General features: G+C 39.6%; 1 protein-coding gene across 2 annotated transcripts in view; it reads right to left on the bottom strand.

The window, feature by feature from the left end:
- Window positions 1–2,124: 2,124 nt before the first annotated feature.
- wls (Wnt ligand secretion mediator) overlaps window positions 2,125–19,481 on the bottom strand; it is a 79,616-nt gene continuing 62,259 nt past the window's right edge. Inside the window, exons 10-13 of one of the 2 annotated variants that reach the window (XM_087990665.1) lie at window positions 17,811–17,894; window positions 6,791–6,947; window positions 5,557–5,627; window positions 2,125–4,378 (exon numbers count right to left, since the gene is read on the bottom strand). In XM_087990665.1, coding sequence (XP_087846791.1) covers window positions 5,566–5,627; window positions 6,791–6,947; window positions 17,811–17,894 — 303 coding nt within the window. In that variant the 3' untranslated portion in view covers window positions 2,125–4,378; window positions 5,557–5,565. The remainder of the gene's footprint in view (window positions 4,379–5,556; window positions 5,628–6,790; window positions 6,948–17,810; window positions 17,895–19,481) is intronic. The other variant, XM_043699373.2, reaches the window with a different exon arrangement.

Here is a 19,481-nt window from a genome sequence, read left to right as displayed (position 1 = left end):
TCTGTAGAACTAGCATGCTTATATAAATACAGAGAAAAACATGGCAAACATTTATCTAATAGAATGACTGTGCTGACAAATGTTACTCTCCAATAATGATTAAAACCTCCTTTTCTCTCATCATTTTGTATTCATCAGTTGCTCAAACTGCTGATTAAATTTGTTTTGCTGTCATATTTCAAACTTAACACAATCTGAACCAGACCAATATAGATGGCTTCAATTGTTCTGGTTTCTGCCAGTTCTTTAAACGCACTTGAGTAACAGAATCTTTCATACTGGATTACAGCTGAACTCAACCATTCTTATTCAGTATACAGTACATTGCAGGCTCCATTTCTATCTTTAAAGTTATACTAATGGCTCATATTTTATTACTTCAAAGTTGCACAGGAAATTATATTTTGAATTGCTTGAACTTGCTTTCATGCAGTTCTGTTTACTCCTGCTGCAGACTAGTTTGATGGAAATGCATCTTTCTAGAGTTTGATGCGTAGATTTTAGATACACAAGCAAGAGGAAATTTTGACACGCATTATAATTAGGTGCTCGGGATATAAAAATGAAATGGCACTTTGAGTGGCTTAGTGTAAAATCACACAATCCAATGTTGCACTCAGTAAGATGTCTCAGGAATGTTCAATCAGGTCCCAGCTGAATTAACTCAGTGAGTGAAACAATTGACATAGCACTTCAGATTCAGGCAAAGGAATGTGGAGAGTCAGAACGGATTGCATCACTCAATGCTATTAGCCTCTGCTGAAAAGGACATGCAATCAGGGAACAGAATGTTAGAACTTGCTGTGGGTGAATATCTTTTTGAGATAGATTTTTTGGCTTTATGTGAAATAAAAATCTACCTAACAATGGATGGAATGTTAGTGCCAATGTAATTGTACCACTGAGGAGTTGCTACCTTCAGTAGGAAGAAAGTAGGAGTATTGTATCCACATCCAAAGCTCGGAAAGGGGTTGGTTTAGGAATCATGTCAAAGTGATTGAATATTGCTCTTGCAGCATGAACAAAACAGATGGAGCAGTAGGATTATTTGAAAAAATAGATTTGGATTCAGTGGGATATTTTTTCAAAAGGTAGTCAAATACTACAGGCTGTTTGTTTTGCCAAAAAGAAATGGCCCAGATTGCAGTAGTTTGACACATACCTCAGCATTGACTGTTGGATTTCTGACAGGTTCTATATCACTTTGAAAAAGTTGGCTATAAACAGACTTCTATAAGAGTGATGTAGCATCAATGTTCTTATTAATCCCGACATTGAATGGTAAAGGAAACCAAGCAGATTTCTCATGGTATGGACCAATTTAACTCACATTGCAATCTCTAAATTGACTATCTTAATTTTGACAACTGCTGTGTAATTTATTTGATATCACTTTTTCTTAGTAAGGGACATCAGTTTATTTGTGATTAAAATGGGAATGGGGTAAAAAGATTTTTAAAAAGGCTAGGATGCACAGTGAAGTCAACAATTATATTGGATAAAATTTCACCTCTGAAACTGAGCTTTGATTCCAATAGGTTAACAAGGATTCACATGGTCTAGTTCAGTTCAATTGTGTGTACAGACGGAAAAATAAACATTGGTACAGATGTATTACATTAGGCAGGATAGTAGGTACATTAGGATGGCCCCATAAGATAAAGGGCAATGAAGGAGGATGATGTGGATGACCATTACAAAATAATGCAGAGGAGGTTATTTTGTTCACACAACCTCAAATAATCTGCTAATGTCAATGTCAGATCTGGACAAATCTTCAGGTGAAAAAAATAACTCATCTCAGTTTGTGTGAATCACAAAGGTGCAAAAGACAAGGCAAATTGCTACAAACGTAACAGTTAATCTTACAGATAGAAGACAATAGCTATTTCTTTCCCTCCCAAATGATCCAGTACAAAACTGCTGCTGTGGATTGATCAACTGTTACAGGAGCTGCTAGATCCTAATGGAAGTAATTTTCTGGCCATTCCTGGGCAACAACTCTTATTTCTCCTAACGTACTTTCAAAGAGATGGTGTTTAAGATTGCAGCAGGGAGGTGTAGAAACCAATAACCTGGTTGCTTTCAACAGTTTGATCAGTCACAGAGGATATACACAAATGACATAGTATACAAACTTTATTTAAAATTAGCATACAAGCAAAGCTACTTCCAAGTTAAAAAAAATCCTAGCCACCTTTCACCTAAAATAATAATTCTACATTGTTATATCATTAAATAACTACAGTCAGTAAAGCAGTACAACTGTCACCTCAAGTGTTTTGAGTCAAAGAAAGGACATGCCATGTCCCTTTTAAATAAAAATGTGGCCACTGGAGTAAATACTTTTTCAACTTTTAATGTTTGAGATATTGTATTGTGCAATATATCCCTACTCCAAGATACAGATGTCTGATGCTTACATTTTGCAAAGTTAAAAATCAATTAACACCAGGTTACAGTCCAATAGGTTTATTTGGAAGCACAAGTTTTCAAAGTGCTGCTCCTTCATCAGGTGAAAGAGCAGCACTTCGAAAGCTCGTGCTTCCAAATAAACCTATTGGACTGTAACCTGGTGTTGTGTGATTTTTAACCTTGTACACCCCACTGGCTCCACTACATTTTGCAACATCTAAGTTTGATTAGTTGACTGACATCTTTGTTCACATTTGTTGATATCAAGTCCTAATTTACATCTATTCACTTGACATAAGATTTTTTCCTTTTTGGGAACAAGATGAGAAACACTTTAAAAGCATCAGGCACAGTTGGGTAATTAATGATATGGTAATACTGAACGAAAAGGACATACAATATTAGCATTTTCCCTTCTGTTAATCTCAGCTATATCATTGGCTTCCATGTCTCCATTGATCATGGTAGCCTGGGCTAAGAGGAGGGAAAATCTTAAAAAGATCTTTGTTACATTCCTGATCTGTATCCATATATTTGTTGATATGATCAGATTGTTGCTGTACCTTTGTTTGGTTGCTTAATGGTCAGCCAAAATCTATTCAGAGCAGAACACAGATGAAGTACCAAGGGTTGCTGAGAGGTAATGGACCCAGCATCTTTAGTAAAGGAAGGAAGGAAAAACAGGGGGGAAAGAGATACAGAACAAGGCATCCTGTATAATAAATTCATTAATGTTTTTGGGTGTGGGGTCATATACCCAGTGTTTTGCTCAAGTGAGACACTTAACATGGTGGGTTGCACCTCCAATTCCTCATAATCTGTATTTGATTTGAATGAAGGTCTGACACTTTCCTCAAAATTCCAGATTGATCATGTAATTGTTGAATTACTCTGCTGTCTAAAGCATTATTTTACTTCCTTTTACTGGACAGAAAGGGAGTCACATAGAATGTCAACTTTGACAACATCTGACAGTTGTGAATGGAAGCCCAGGGTACAATATGAACACCAAGTGGACTATGGATGAAAAGTGCAACATGGAATTTGCAAAATGAACAATGCTGGTTTACAATTACACAAGTCTTCTGGCTATTTGTATATAGCATAAACTAGCATGTGTATTTACTGGCAAGAACAATTTCAACAAATTAAGCTCCACATTCAACCTCCTTTAGGTTTTGCTTCCTCTTTCAAAATAATATGTATTTAATATCACCAAAAGCAACTGTTTGTGTATGCAAAAAATCAGAGTTTTAACAATGCTTTTGTAGTGTATGCAGAGGCGAGTGTACTGAAAATAATATTGATGTCTATCAGGAGTTACATCTGCACTAATGCCCTTCCTTATAAGATTGGAACTAAATCCATTACCTCCATGTAATTTGTTACATGCAAAGTGCTTTGGGGCATCGGGAGACTTGATAAGGCATTGTTAAATGTGAGTTCTTTCTTTCCTTCTTGCACACTCACTTAGGACCAATCCCTTGAGCACTGGAAGTGGTTGCCTACAGAGAGCAGCAATGCTACAATATTTTATATACTTACCGAAAGTAATGTCAGTGAGATATAAACTACAGTGACAATGATTTGCTTTGACAAGTAAAATGTGCATATGGATTCTTTCAGACTTAAAAATCTCATTTTATGAAAGCCAACTCTAGAATCTTCCACAGACATCACAAGTTGTGGTAACATTATTGGAAGGAGATCCCTCCAGCAACAGAAATGTGACATAAGTACCTATCACAGAATGTCCACACAATGAGCAGTGTAATACAGCTTTCCCATTCGACAGGAAAGCCTCATTTGACTTGTGTTGCTGGGATCGGATTTCCTCAATTCCTTTCCAATAATTATTCTTGTGCTTCCTTGCCAGCCAATCTGTAGATTTCAGTTGGTCCATCAGCATGGGTAATTGTGGTGGTCAACTGCAGCTCCTCACCACCACTTACTCCAAGATCACCTAGGAAATGCATAAAATGCAGAATGCTATTAGGCCAGCACAGGAAGAGTTTTATTTGCCCCCTTCGATTTCACTTCTCCCATGAGGCAGTGTGTTCTGTGTACAAAGTTTCATTGCTAACTGGCTGAGGCAAGCTTTGTGACTTATCATCAAAGTAAAATTTTGTGTCATTCATTTAATTCGAATGTACTGTTTTTGCAGTTAGTATCAGTTTTGCTTGAACATTATTTCATCTGGTTCTGATGCAGGATCACATCACCCAGTAATCGATACCTCCCATTCCCTACCTCTTCAGCTTCTAGTACTGCTATAACTCCTCTTCCTGCAACTTTTCAGAGAAAAATCATAGAGATGTACAGCTCAGAAACAGACTCTTTGGTCCAAGGTCTCTTCGTTCGGTAACACTCCTCAGGACCTACTGTTAAGTCTAAAAGTCCTGCCCTGATTTGCCTTTACAAAATGCAGCAACTCACATTTTAGGAAGAGTTTGGGACAGGCATGTGGCAAGAGAGCGCGGGTCAGCAAGCACCATTGACAGTGACTTGGGGGGAGTGGATGAGGCAAAGAGCTAGTGTAGAGGCAGTACATTACTTACACCTTTTACATTTCAGTTATTTAATCTATCCAATTTAGGAATTTAACAAGTATTTTAACTTAAAGGATATAATGCTTTCATTTTTTTTAATACAAAAGAACCTAACTCAGTTTTTATATTGACTATAATGTGAAAATCTTATTCATTTAAAGATGCACTTTTTAACAATATAAACTAGAACAATAAATGAGGAATTACTGCATATGAAAATGTTTAATGAGCAAGTGTAATTTTTAAGAGGTCTCCCACATTTTCAAACCTTGCTTTACGGTGGTGGTAGTAAGTTTTCAAAGATGATGGTTGAACGGATTTCCAAAATGATTTTAGTATGATTTGAGTTTATGAAGAACCGTTGCAGTCAATTCTGGCCTGCTAGTTTCTGTATTTTTTTGATGCTTGCTCACTTATATGCCTATTTGTTAATTCATGATTTGTGAGGAGCATACTTGGCAAGTGGACATTTCTAGCAGGGCCAGTACTTGACTGTAAATTCCAAGGTTCTTAGTTTTTCCTAACAAGATGATATCATGCATTTTTCTTTAACTGCTGTAGTTTATAGTAATAGGATACATCAATCCCTTACCAGGTTGCCTCACGCCCGAGTAGGAGTCAGCCACCTTGGTGTGGGACTGGAAAAAGTCCAAATTACAATTCCTAAAAAAAAGGAATGAGTGAACCAGTTGGGTTTTTAACAACATTCCAGTTTATGAACAACATTGAGCCAATTGAATTATCATGGTTTGTATTCGCAACAAACCAATACCTTTAACATTGATAGTTGGACACTGGATGTGGTGACTGATAATATTAGTAAACAACTATTTTATGAAATCAAAGAGCAACATATTTGTAACCATCATCCTCCTATTGGAAGGATGTTGTGAAACTTGACAGGGTTCAGAAAAGATTTACAAAGAATGTTGCCAGGGTTGGAACGCTTGAGCTACAGGGAGAGGCTGAATAGGCTGGGGCTGTTTTCCCTGGAGCGCTGGAGACTGAGGGGTAACCTTATAGAGGTTTATAAAATTATGAAGGGCATGGATAGGGTAAATAATAAAGTCCCTGGGAGGGGGGTGGGGGTCCAGAATTATAGGGCTTAGATTTAAGATGAGAGGGGAAAGATTTAAAAAGGGACCTATGGAAAAACTTTTTCACACAGAGGTGGAACGTGTATGGAATGAGCTGCTGGGGGAAGTGGTGGAGGCTGGTACAATTGTAACATTTAAAAGGCATTTGGACAGGTATATGAATAGGAAGGGTTTGGAGGGATATGGGCTAAGTGCTGGCAAATGGGAACTAGCTTAGTTTAGGATATCTGGTCGGCATGGATGAGTTGGACCAGAGGGTCTGATTCCGTGCTGTACATCTTTATGACCCTATCTAATCTGAGCTATACAAAGTGAATATATGAGGCACATTTGATGAGGAAGGATGTTAACTGGTCACTATTCCCACAAGGGTAGATAATGTTGTTGGTTTTCAATTTTGACTAATTGTATTGAAAAGAAAAAGTTAAATATCCAAGTCAGATTTTAGACTGAAAGAATGTAGCAAGGAAGTCAATGCAACATCCCTGTAACCTTTCCTTTGAGCTTTTATCACCTTTTACTTTTATCACTTTCGCAAAGCCAAGTGGTAATGTCCCACATGGTCAGTGTAACATCAGATTGTAAAACTTGCCAAAATCATTCAGTAAGGATGCAAACAATTTGCATAGAGCCTTGACATATTAAAGATCTCAATTGCCTTTCTGCCAATATTCTCCAGAGGAACAAGTGTTCAGACATTCAGCACTTGACTTAAAAACAAATACGCACCATTTGACTGATCAGCATCACTGTAACACTTGTGGGATGGAGCATACAGAAACATGATCGCAACGACGTAAAGGTTCCACATGCCATAAATGCCAGTGAAGAATGCACTGTTTACTTGGACAATGTATTCACCCCACTTCCAGTGTCCCTCATTTACCTGAGGAAGGAACATTAGAATTTGACTTGTTTGTCAGAGCTGAAGAAAAACAAAAGTGCTGAAAGGAATATAAATCAGAATCAAATGAGTTTCAACTTTTATTCTGCAGATGCTTTTAGGTCTACTATATATTTTCAGATTTATTTGCAGCATTTACTATTACACAGTTCCTTCTTTTCCTGAAGGTGCAGGTTTTTATTGAACTTCAACTTGCACCAAAACAACAAACTGGGGAAATGTCAGGCAAGCTAAAATGAAAAGGTCAAATGGAAATGTCAGGACCAGCTCAGGCCAAAGTGTCTCCCTTAGATTTTAAGCAAAGTGCTGAAGTAACTCATCACGTCTGGCATCATGTGTAGACAGAGAAACAGAGTTATTGTTTTGAGTCCAATAGGACTGTTGCTCGTTCTGAAGAACACAATTTTATAAGACTTAAAATGTTAACTCAGTCCTCTCTCTACAGATGCTGTTAGACCTGCTGTGTTTCTCCAGTGCTTTCTGTGGAATCTGGAGTACTTAGCTTTAATTTGACTGTGTCTCCCTTTTCTGGTTTTACATTGCTATATAATCTGTTGTTCATGCACAAGCTGTGGCTATGGAATTGGAGGTCAGTTTTCAGAACTAAACCTCCCGTTCTCCTTGCGTTGGAGTTCACAAACAGACTTTCCAGCAGCAATCACCACATAACCATCTGAAGTGAAGTGATGTATTTCTTTGTTTTTGAGGCCGATTGTAGCAAACTTATAGGCATGCTGGTTAAGATCAGAGTCATTACAGACTGGAGACTGACAGAAGTAGAATTATTTCCACAGACTTCAAAACTCTTCTTGTTTTTAAAGACACAATAGATATCTCCAGGGTAGAAAGTAGTCATTCTTTGAGAAGATTAAAATATAATGGACATCAGTGCCTTTTGTAAACTCAAACTTATGCAGAGTAGTAGAACTTTTGTCAAACATTTCCAGTATTCAGTGTGTAGTGGTTGATGAGAATTTCTACATTGGATTCACAGGTTAAAGTGATGACAGCCAAAGCATTTCCTAAACATTTACCACAGGACATCTATGTAGCAACTAAGGCAGGAAAGAAAGTCAAAAATGCAGCCAATTGTTGTTAAACACATTCACAAACTCAAAAATTGTCCCTGACGTGACAAGTAATTTAGGAGCTAGAAAGAGTATCAACATCAGTTCCTCTTTACATTCCTGTGCTGTTGCAAACAGCAAGCTGTGTGAGTGCTGCAATGTGAGTGACACATGTGGGCATATTCATTACTCCGGTTCTGGATCGGCTGTTCAAAGCCAATTTTGTTCAATTATTTGACAAAATTAAACAAGACCTTCAAAGATGGGAGCCATTTCTGGTCTCGTAGTTGGGTCAGATAGCGCTTATTAAGATGAATATTCTCCCACCGCACCCCCCCCCCCTCCCCGCCAAAATGGAAATTTAACATTTACTGTGAAATCTAAAATCCATTTATTGTGAAATTTGTAAAAAGAGAAATGCTTTCTAAATTTGATACTGGGCTCAAGTTCACAGAGCTTTTGCTGAGTTCTGCAGTTAAGGAGATAGCTTGTTTCTGTTTCTGCGGAATTTAGTAAACATTCAACCTAGCCTTGTGAGCAGTCAAAATTCAGCAAAAGCTATGGGATATGAAGGACAGTATGTCCAAATAACAAAAGGAATGAAAACGAATAACAATTCAAATGTGCATAGTCTTTTCCTTGATAATGAGATAAGAAACACTATAAGTCAAGCATTTGAATTATGCTCTGGGCCTTTGCTCGCTGCATTGTGCCCCTCTGTAATACAGAGGATAGACTAATATAATAAAACTCTTTTTCTTCACTTTTGCTAATAGTTGAGTTGAGTCGATTTAAGTTCCACGACACCGCACACCCCCACCACCCCCCCCGCCCCACTGTTTGTTATACCCTATACAGATGTTCCCCCTGATTTTCAATAAACAAACATTTAGGAGACTGACCAACGGGTTCAGCTCTTTTATTTGGCATCGTAAATGGTCTCTCATTAAATTATCTAAACTGCAGTTGCCTCACAGATTGGGGGAGTGGATCTCCCAGATATTAAAAGCTACCACCTAAGCTTGCTTTTATCCTACGTGAGTGATTGGGCCTATGGGGACTTTCAATATGGTTAAATATGGAAACCTCCCAGGCAAGGTGCCCCCTTACTAGTTTGCTGTTTTTGGACAAAATGAGGACATTTAGGGAATATTGCCATAACCCATTATTTATAAATACTGTTGAAGCATGGAGCGCAATTCAGCAGAGGGAAGGCAATATTTGCAAAACATCTTCTCTTACACCTGTAATGGGTATGCCGGGTTTTCAACCAGGAATGATAGATTCAGGAATCAAACATTGGGCAGCTAGGGGTGTGTCTTGCATGGGCGATTTATTTGAGGGAGACACAATGATGTCCTTTGATCAGTTAGCACGGAAATATGAGATATCTAACAGGACCTCTTTCATTTTTTTCAAGTTAGTCTTTTGAATAAAATCCTTACACTTTCGACTGATCCCTACAAATCCGACATTGAGAGGAGGGTACTCAGTGCTCAGCGTACACATTCTGTCAGTACTTCATATCATCAATTTGGTGGTGCCCCCCCCAGATGTGTTCGATTGACTCTGCAGGGTGTGGGAGACAGAGCTAGATGTTGAAGTCTCCTCAGAGGCATGGGAAGATTTTGGGAAAGCGCAAGAAAGATATCAATTTGCAATAGAACCCATGCTTTACAGTGAAAGATTCTCCACAGGGTCCACTTGGCTCTGGACCATTTGTCAAAATTTAAACCGGGGGTATCTTCAGCATGTTCCAAGTGCAAGGTTTCTACGGACACTCTTACCCATTGTGTCTGGTCCTGTGGTAGGCTTCAAACATTCTGGAGTGCTGTGGCAGGTGCAATGGAGAGGATTTTGGGTGTAAGGGTGGAGAAGGACCTGACCTCTCGTCTTCTTGGCCTGCCCAGTGTGTTCATTGCAGGTGCACCTAAGAAAAATACTTTTCAACATCCTCACTTTCTGTGCAGGAAAGAATATCTTGCAAGGCTGGGTATCCGAAAACCCCGCGGGCCTGTTGGGTTGGCGGAAGATTGTTATGAGCATATCCCTTTGGATTTTCTCACAAGCATGGTACACCACAGAACTAGGAATTCCTGTGCTTGTCTCTGTTTGGCCTGTCCTAGGATGGATACGCTATCCCAGGCGAAGTAGTGTCCTTCTTCGCCTGGACTCACTATCACTAGTATCCTTACGTAGAGATGAAGAAGGGCACCACTTCGACTGGGACATAACATCAGTGCTTCACCAGAGGCTTACTGATGATGTTATCTTGTATGGTAACGAAACATCTGAAAACAAACCTTCCAGCTGATATGGACCAGGCACAACCCCTCAAAACATTTTTAAGCAGGTAGTGCAGACTGTAACTTTGGTATATGTTTTAGGTAAGCATATAGTGGATATTCCTGGAGTGAATTAGCTGGTCCGACTACTGCGAAGTTTTAAGAGAGACAGAGAGAGACAGAGACACAGAGAGTAACAAAGAGAGAGACAGAGAGAGAGAGAAACAGAGAGAGAGAGAAACAAAGAGGGAGAGAGAGAAACAAAGAGGGAGAGAGAGAATGCTACACAGCTAGCTGGCCACTCCCCTTTGATAATACTGGCTTTCTTCAGACATGAAAACCTAAGGATTATCTGTTAAGGGCTAAACAAAAAGTACCCCTATAAACTTTTCAAACCAAGCCTAGTTGGAGCCTGGCCAATTACCCCCCTATCTGGAAAAAAACTCAGGGGCATAGTAACCTTGTTAAAAAGACCAGCATTGTGACACAGCTCAGCGAACAAACTTACAACCTGAAGCAAAAAGGTATTGGAGGTTTTGGCAGATTCAAAAGTGAAGGAAGGAAATTATCGGGACTCTAACCTGAGGTTTTAAATTGCTTCTGGACACAGGGGAGGTGCCAGAAGACTTGAGATCAGCTAATGTGATTTCACTTTTCAAGAAGGGTGGTATAGACCAGGGAATTACAGGCCACAGAATCCTTAGAGCATAGAAGCAGGCCATTTGGCCCATCAAGTTCACTGTGTCCCTCTGAAGAGTATCCCACTCAGACTCACCTCTCTAACCTATCTCTGTAACCCTACATTTTCAACAGCTAATGCATCTAATCTGCACATCCCTGGACACTATGGGCAATTTATCATGGCCACCTAACCTGCTTATGGGTCCAGGGTAACTTGGAAGATGGACCTAAAATTAGCTTAGTAACAGGAAACAGATGGTGCGGTAGAAATTTGTGTGACTGGTGCCCTGTGTACAGTAGCACCGGGATCAATGCTGGGTCCCTTATTATTTGTGATATTCATAAATGTAGTAGCTGAAAATGTGTGAAGGAAAACAGGTAAGTTTGCAGATTGCACAAAGATTGATTGGATGGCTAACAGTGAGAAGGAAGGTGATAGGTTATAGGAGAATATAAAACAGATTGATCAGATGGGCAGATCAACTGCAGATGGAATTTAACCCTGATAAATATGAGGAGATGCACTTTAAAGGAAGGACAAAGGCAAGGGAGTACTCAATAAATGGCAAGACACTAGGAAGCTCAGAAGTCCAGAGGAATCTTGGGATGCTTTTCCTCAGATCCCTGCAGGTGGCAGGACATGTTAATAGTGTAGCTAATGTAACATGTCGGATGCTTGTAGTTATCAGTTGTGGCACAGATGATAACAAAGGCAAGGGAGGTCATGTTGGTGCTGTACAAAACTTTGGCTAAGCTACACTGAAGTACTGTGTGCAGTTCTGGTCACTGCTCTGTAGGAAGAATGAGACTGCATTGGAGTGGAGGCAGTGGAGATTCACCAGGATGTTGCCTGGGATGGATCGCTTTCGCTATAAAGAGATGCTGAATAAGCTTAGATTGCTTTTTTTTGGAGCACAGAAGGTTGAGGATGAATCTGATAGAGCTGTGTAAGATTATGAGAGGCATGGACATGATGAATAGAAAGCAGCTGTTCCCCTTAGTCAATTACAAGGGAGCATAATTGTTAAAGTGAAAAGCAGGAGGTTTAAGGGGCATTTTTGGATAAATTTTTTTATCCAAAGGGTGGGAGTCTGGAATGCATTGCCTGGGAGGGTAGTAGAGGTGGGAAACCTCACAACCTTTAAAAAGGTCTTTGGATGAGCATTCAAGGCAATATAAGAAATTGGGACTAGTCTGGAATGTAGGCTTTTTTGGCAGTACAAATTCGATGGGCCTAAGGGCCTCTTCAGTCCTGTGTGATTCTATGATCCTTCTGTCTGACCTCAAGAATACAACAGCTGTCATTCTTTAAAAAAGATGAGATAGATCAGTTTTGCAAACTACTATGCTATTTCCCTCTTGTCCGCAAGAGAGGAAGTCATATTTTCTGCGGCTCAGAAAATCCTTCTGAGGTGCTCTTCCTATTGGACATCACGATGTATTGGTGCTAGATGGATGTTCATTATTAATCAAAGAAGTAAACAATATGTCCAGCAGACAACAGTCTCCTGAGGATCAAGTGATACAGATATCACTGACACAAACAATGACAACACTGACTTAGGATGGCTTTGTATGTGCCTGTATGTGATAGTTTGTTAAAATGAGGCCATGGTGTCAGCAAACCACTTTTTGCAGTGCTTTTCCTCATGGCTCCACTCCAGACATCATATGACCAAACCAGCCATTAGAGTTCCCAGAAGGATGACCTTTTCTTCTTTTGGAATAGCATTGAAGATTTCATCAAGATCAGACTGGCCCTTTTCCTTAATATCTTCATCTGAGTGAAGGGTCAGGACATAAATGTTGATGATAGAGTCATTTTGGTTATGGCTCCCCGTCAGTGAGGTGTCATAAGCATTTCAGTTAAACAGCTGGAAAATTCTAGCACTGTACCAAGATCCAATTTCCAGATGGTAAAACCAATTGTTTGGATATTAGGATTGCTGCATTCTTTCTGGGAGTGTCCCCCCAGCCCTTGTTCCTTCAGCTGCCCCTGCCAAGAAGTCAGGTCTCACTAAGGGCGGTGGTAGAACTGAAGTTCTCCCTTCCAAATGGCTATTTGGGTGTTCAACATTTTCTAAATTGTGGGACATTCTTCCTTTGACCACAAAGATGGGGATCCCAGAGGGACTAGTCCCCAGTTAGGAGAAATTAAGACACTATTTCTAGCACTCATTTCAAGGCAATAAAGCATACCTTAAGTGGACTCCTCAGTCACAGATGCTGCTGTGCAAAGACATCTGTGACCCACTGTTGTCCAATCACTTTCGCGCATTTGTAGGACATGTAAATTCTTGATTTGGGACTCCATGCTCACAGTTCTGTTCCTATCACCACGGGACTTAGCAAATGGACCCTGGGAGAAACCTGTGCAAAGTCTTTTTTAAAATGAGTCCTTGGGACTCAGCACTGTAGGCCAAAATCTGACCACCAACCTGAGAAATCATAGAATAGAATCCCTACAGCGTGGGGCAGATCATGTGCTGTGTCAAACCATGATAATTAGGATCACCTCAATTTGCTTTGTGGTTGAACAGCAGTATTCCTTTGCCTGTTTTGCTGTTGAGAACTTCTTGAACCACACTTTGCCTTGTCATCATGGGTGCCCCTCCAAGAGTAAGGAGCTCCCAATGGTATTGCTCAAGCACTCACTGAAATGCAGAAACCTCAACCACATCAAGGTAGCAATCCACAGCAAAGCAAATTAAACACAAATGAAACAAAGTTGCTAAATGTCATGGATCAGATTGATTATAGGCCACATGACTCATGATTAGATGATCAAACTCTATTGAACAGGTTATTTGAATAGTCATTAGCTGTTACCACTTCCTCCCAAATGGGCGAACATGAAGATTTCACATCGGCACACTTTGATGCACAAAGGCATAAATAGACTTATGATTAAAAAAGTGTAGAATTCTATTCTTATTACATGGGGTTCTAAAACTTTTACTGATACTTTGGGGCTCATATTCAGTCCTTGTATCCATTCTTTGAAAACAACAATGTAATAGCCCTGCCCATTTTTTTTTTAATAGATATTTTTATTAGAAATTTAACATTTTTACAAGTTTACAAAAATAAACAAAACCCTCAGATATAAACATTGATATACAATTAGCTCAAATATACAATAGCCAAAATTTGACAAAAAAAACAAAACACCAAAAAAAAAACCGAAAAGAAAAAAAAAACAAACAAACAAAACTCAACTATCTACTAATCTAACCTACAACTAACCAGGGTGTATATTTAAGTCTCTTACATGCTCGGGATGTGTTAGCATCAGATATAATAAAACCCGTATTCGTGCGGGATTCCTCCCCCGAGGGGCCGCGGACCAGCCAGGTTTGTAATCTCAATTAAATAAAAGCCCTTGTTAGAATAGCCGAAATATCTGTATTTATGTAATTCAAAAAGGGCTGCCATATTTTATAAAATAATTCGGTCTTTCGGTGCACCATATTTGTAAGGAAGTCAAGGGGAATACATTCCATAATTAGTCTGTGCCAATTTGAAAGTCCAGGGGGGAGCCCTGCCCATTTTTAAACTTTATTTAAACAGTCAGAGGGAAATGGGTCTGGGTGGGTTACTCTTCAGAGGGTTGGTGTGGACTTGTTGGGCTGAAGGGCCTGTTTCCACACTGTCGGGAATCTAATCTAATCTAATCTAATTGCAAAAGAGGAAATTTGCATCAAAATAGATTGGAAGCAGTTGGTCTTGCTTGTAATCAGAGCCCATATTTAATAGGTGCCTGTCTTTCAGAACTGATTCAACTCATTATGGGAAAGCAAACATATTGCAGAATGAATGCTGATGGTCTTTAATTAGATTCAGTGTTAGCTCTAGGTAATCAATGCATTTTGATGTGCTGAAATATTATGCAGTGCTTCCAAATAAACCTGCTGGACGCTTACCTGGTGTGTGATTTTTAAACTTTGTCCCTTACTGAAGGAAGACCAGGAGAAATCAACAATAGGGTCAAACATGAATGCATAGAAAAGATGAATATTCAATGGCTCACCATTCACCCTGACAACTCAATTGATAAACGTAAAACTTCATTTAGTGTAGTTTGTTTGCACACTAAGAATCATAATTATTGTTCTGTAACTGGTCTCCTTATGGCAATAAAGGAATCCATGACTGGCCATTTGGCTACCATTTACTGTTGATGATATCCAGATTTCATTTTCAGCCAGAGAATTAAAGTTGACTGAAATTCTTTACCGTTTGGTCATATAGGACACCAGTGACAACTATTTTAAATTGTGTTTAAGAACACTTGAACACGTGGCATGATAAAAGTCAAATGTGATGATTAATCTTATTTGTCTGAAATAAAAACAAAGTCTTGGAGAAATCCAGCAGCCCAACAGCATTTGTAGAACAAACAAAGTTAATGTTTAGTCCATTAGGATTCTTTGGATATCCAGCATCAATGGTACTTTGCTTTTAGTTTACATTATTTACTTGCCTTCTGCTGTAGTTTCTAGTCATTAGTGTCATTTGTTTACCTATGCTGCTCAGATAATCATCAAAATGAAACCACTCCAATTTACAAAGAATGGTAAGTGTTCTATTGTATCTAGCCTTTAAGACAGGGTTCACTTTTAGAAGAGTCCCATGTGCTGAATGCATACACATGTTGCGACTCTGCCTGACTGTTCATCTGTTTTTGCGTCTGCGAACTGCATACATGGGAAATCTGTTGGATTGTTGTCATGTCTGTTTTGCAGCTTGTAAGAGTCAGAGAGTCGTACAGCATGGAAACAGACCCTTTGGTCCAACTCATCCATGCTAAACAGGTATCCTTCTAAACCCTTCCTTTTCATGTATCCACCCAAATGTTTTTGTTTAATAACATAAGAGGTACAGTTAGTAAGTTTGCAGATGACACCAAAATTGGAGGTGTAGTGGACAGTGAAGAAGGTTACCTCAGATTACAACAGGATCTTGATCAGATGGGCCAACGGGCTGAGAAGTGGTAGATGGAGATTAATTCAGATAAATGCGAGGTGCTGCTTTTTGGGAAAGCAAATCTTAGCAGGACTTATACACTTAATGGTAAAGTCCTAGGGAGTGTTGCTGAACAAAGAGACCTTGGAGAGCAAGTTCATAGCTCCTTAAAAGTAGAGTCGCAGGTGGATAGGATAGTGAAGAAGGCATTTGGTATGCTTTCCTTTATTGATCGGAGTATTGAGTACAGGAGTTGGGAGGTCATGTTGCGGCTGTACAGGACATTGGTTAGGCCACTGTTGGAATATTGTGTGTAATTCAGGTCTCCTTCCTATCGGAAAGATGTTGTGAAACTTGAAAGGGATCAGAAAAGATTTACAAGGATGTTGTCAGGGTTAGCAGATTTGAGCTATAGGGAGAGGCTGAAAAGGCTGGGACTGTTTTCCCTGGAGCGTCAGAGGCTGAGGGGTGACCTTATAGAGGTTTACAAAATCATGAGGGGCATGGATAAAATAAATAGACAAAGCTTTTTCCCTGTAGTGGGGAGTCCAGAACTAGAGGGCATACGTTTAGGGTGAGAGGGGAAAGATATAAAAGGGACCTAAGGGGCAACCTTTTCAAGCAGAGGGTGGTACGTGTATGGAATGAGCTGCCAGAGGAAATGGTGGAGGCTGGCACAACTGCAACATTTAAAAGGCATTTGGATGGGTATATGCATAGGGAGGGTTTGGAGGGATATGGACTGGGTGCTGGCAGGTCGGACTAGATTGGGTTGGGATATCTGAACGGGCTGGACCGAAGGGTCTGTTTCCATGCTGTACATCTCTAAATCTACTCAGCCTTTTCTACTCCATTGGAAAAATACAATTACTTAAGATTTTCTACTGTCACTATAGTTCTCTAGCACAGATAAAAGCCAATGGAGCGTTGAGAGTCTCATAGTACAGATGCTTAAAAATACTGTAATCCCCTTCAGTTTCCAAATAGAATTCATTCAACTTAGCTTGCACAGCAGTAATCCCCTGCAGGCTAACCTTGAAAACCAACTAGATGTGGAAAGATTGTTTTCTCCTTGTGGGAGAGTCTAAGACCAGACAGCATTACCTCAGAAAAAGGGTCACCCACTTGGAACACAGATGAGAAGGAATTTATTTTTTAGAGGGTTGTGAATTTGTGGAATTCTTTACCACAAAGGGCTCTTAAGGTTGGATCATTAAGTATGTTCAAGACTGCGATTGATTTTTAATCAATGAGAGAATCAATTATGGGACAAGGTGGCAGGGAAGTGGACTGATCTCATTGTATGGCAAAGCAGACTCAATGGGTTGAAGGGCCTACTTCTGCACCTATGGTCTTACAAAAGTAAGAACTCGACGCAACTTCTTTCCCCCAGAAAAAGGTGGGATGCCTCCAGATATGATCAGGCAAATGGAAAAAGGTTTGCCCTTGTGGGAAAGAGGAGCATCCTTATTCAATAAAAAAAAATTAGTTCGTTTTAAACTGTGTGGGCCTCTTCTGACCCTCAATCTAGATCTGGTGAGAAAGCCAAGCAGACCTCAGGTTAAAATCCCTGGTGAGGTATTCAGAGCCCAAGATGTATATTAAAAGAGAACCACAATTGGCTTGGAAGAGTGATCCTTGCAGACCAGGATTTAGTGTTGAAGTCAGTCAATCAGATCTGGTAGGTAAAGAGTTGCCAAGTCTGTCTATTTTAACAGCAACACCACCTCATTTCTCATAGCTGGTTATAATATGTGGGTATCACTGTGTGTCCTGTTTTCATTTACTCAACATTGAACCAGAAGTAGAAATATTTGAACAGGTTAATTTTATGGGTTATAGCTTACCTGGCTTATAATGAAAAACACAATAGTCATGGCAGCACATGTCAATGTGACAAGCATCAAGAATTTGAAACGAAAGATTAGGCCCTGTTAAAAAATAAAGAGGCAGTCAGCAAAACCACCGGTGATATGCTATTTGATACTGGAAATGGTTCACGCTTCTATCCATTTCAAAACTCCAAAATTATCAGTCCTTACCTGTCAGAAATTCCACACCCAGTGAAACCCTGACCCTCGCTTCTGTCTTCAAAGTCCTCATGTATTTCTTAAGATCAATGCCCATTGTTCCTGCAACTTCCTATCCGAACCCCCTAGCCAGGTTTCCACTTCTCCTAATTAAGTATCACAAATAAACTCTTTGGACTTCCCCTCAGCCTTTAACAGACCAAACCATTCACCTTCCTCCAGTGCCTCTCCTCCAGTAGGTCAGCGAGGTTCCTTTTATCCAAACATCCTCAGAAAAACTTCCTAACTCTGTTCCATTATTTCTAGAGTCACACAGAGAGCCATCCCTACATCCATCTTGTTTGGTTGGTACCTTGCAGCAGCAACGTTCACAGACTTAGACCAGGTGGGTATTAAGTGCAAATGTCCGTTACCTCCACAACTAATCCCAACCTTCCAAATTTCATTCTTGGACAAAATCAATTTCCTTTTACCGAACAATGGGATAACCATAGTGATAAATTTCACCTCAACCACAAACACCATAATTCATTTCCCCTCCCTTATTCACTTTCAATCTTGAGTGGAGCTTGAGCTTGCAAAACCAACATTCTCTCCAACACAAAACATCCCTTCCATTTCTGAAGCAATTCCTGCCCATATCAACAACAAAAATTAAATAAATTGCTGGGGGGAAAAAAAAAATCAGCTCGTCTGGCAGCATCTAGAGATAAAAACCAGAGTTAATGTTTCAGGTCCAGTGACCCTTCTTCATAATTCTCCTGCTCACCTCAGTTTATTTTGTCACTAAAATCTAACCCTTGTTCTTGTTATCCTAAATTCTCATCCACTTTTATAAAATTTTACCTCATCAACATCCAATCCAGCAATTTCATTTGCATGCCATCCATTGAGTCAACTTATTCCCAGATCACTGATATCAATTGTCATCTATTCTAAATTCATTCATGGTTTTGTCCTTGCTTGGTCAGACAACATTGATTAGCATTAACATTAGTTACTATGCTTTCTATTTAATCATAGCTGTACCAACACTATGGAAAGTGGATGTGTTTGTTTTGCGTTCTGGGGTACAGTCAGTGGAACGGAATCTTGGATAGGTGCCAGCAGGTAACAAATGTGACACAAATTTGAATTACTGTTCAATAATGAATTTTTGCCCCTGTTCACATCCATCTTTCTTTCATTAGTTCACACCTATCATGGCACCCAAGGGCTGTGAAAAATCAAGTCACTCAGACATGACTATCTCTGGTCTTTCCCACTGCAATATCTTGCTGCCTCATTGCACTAGTATTGACAGCCCCTCCATGTATTGCCTTGAACCAACATATTCTCCCTCCCCCCATCTGATTCTGGGAGCCCAACAAATGTTGGGAGACTCAAGGACAGAATTTTCAGAGTACTTGCACTCCTTCCAAAGCACAAAGCAAACTATTTGTACTACACTTATTCAGTGATCTAGACAAAGTGGGAAATTTGTACTTG

The sequence above is a fragment of the Chiloscyllium plagiosum genome, unplaced genomic scaffold, assembly GCF_037043375.1.
Source record: "Chiloscyllium plagiosum isolate Xiang-an unplaced genomic scaffold, Cpla_swu_hap1 HiC_scaffold_9, whole genome shotgun sequence".
Classification (NCBI taxonomy): domain Eukaryota; kingdom Metazoa; phylum Chordata; class Chondrichthyes; order Orectolobiformes; family Hemiscylliidae; genus Chiloscyllium; species Chiloscyllium plagiosum.
The sequence above is the reverse complement of the archived record's forward strand: the minus strand, read 5'-3'. Positions and strand labels throughout refer to the sequence as shown.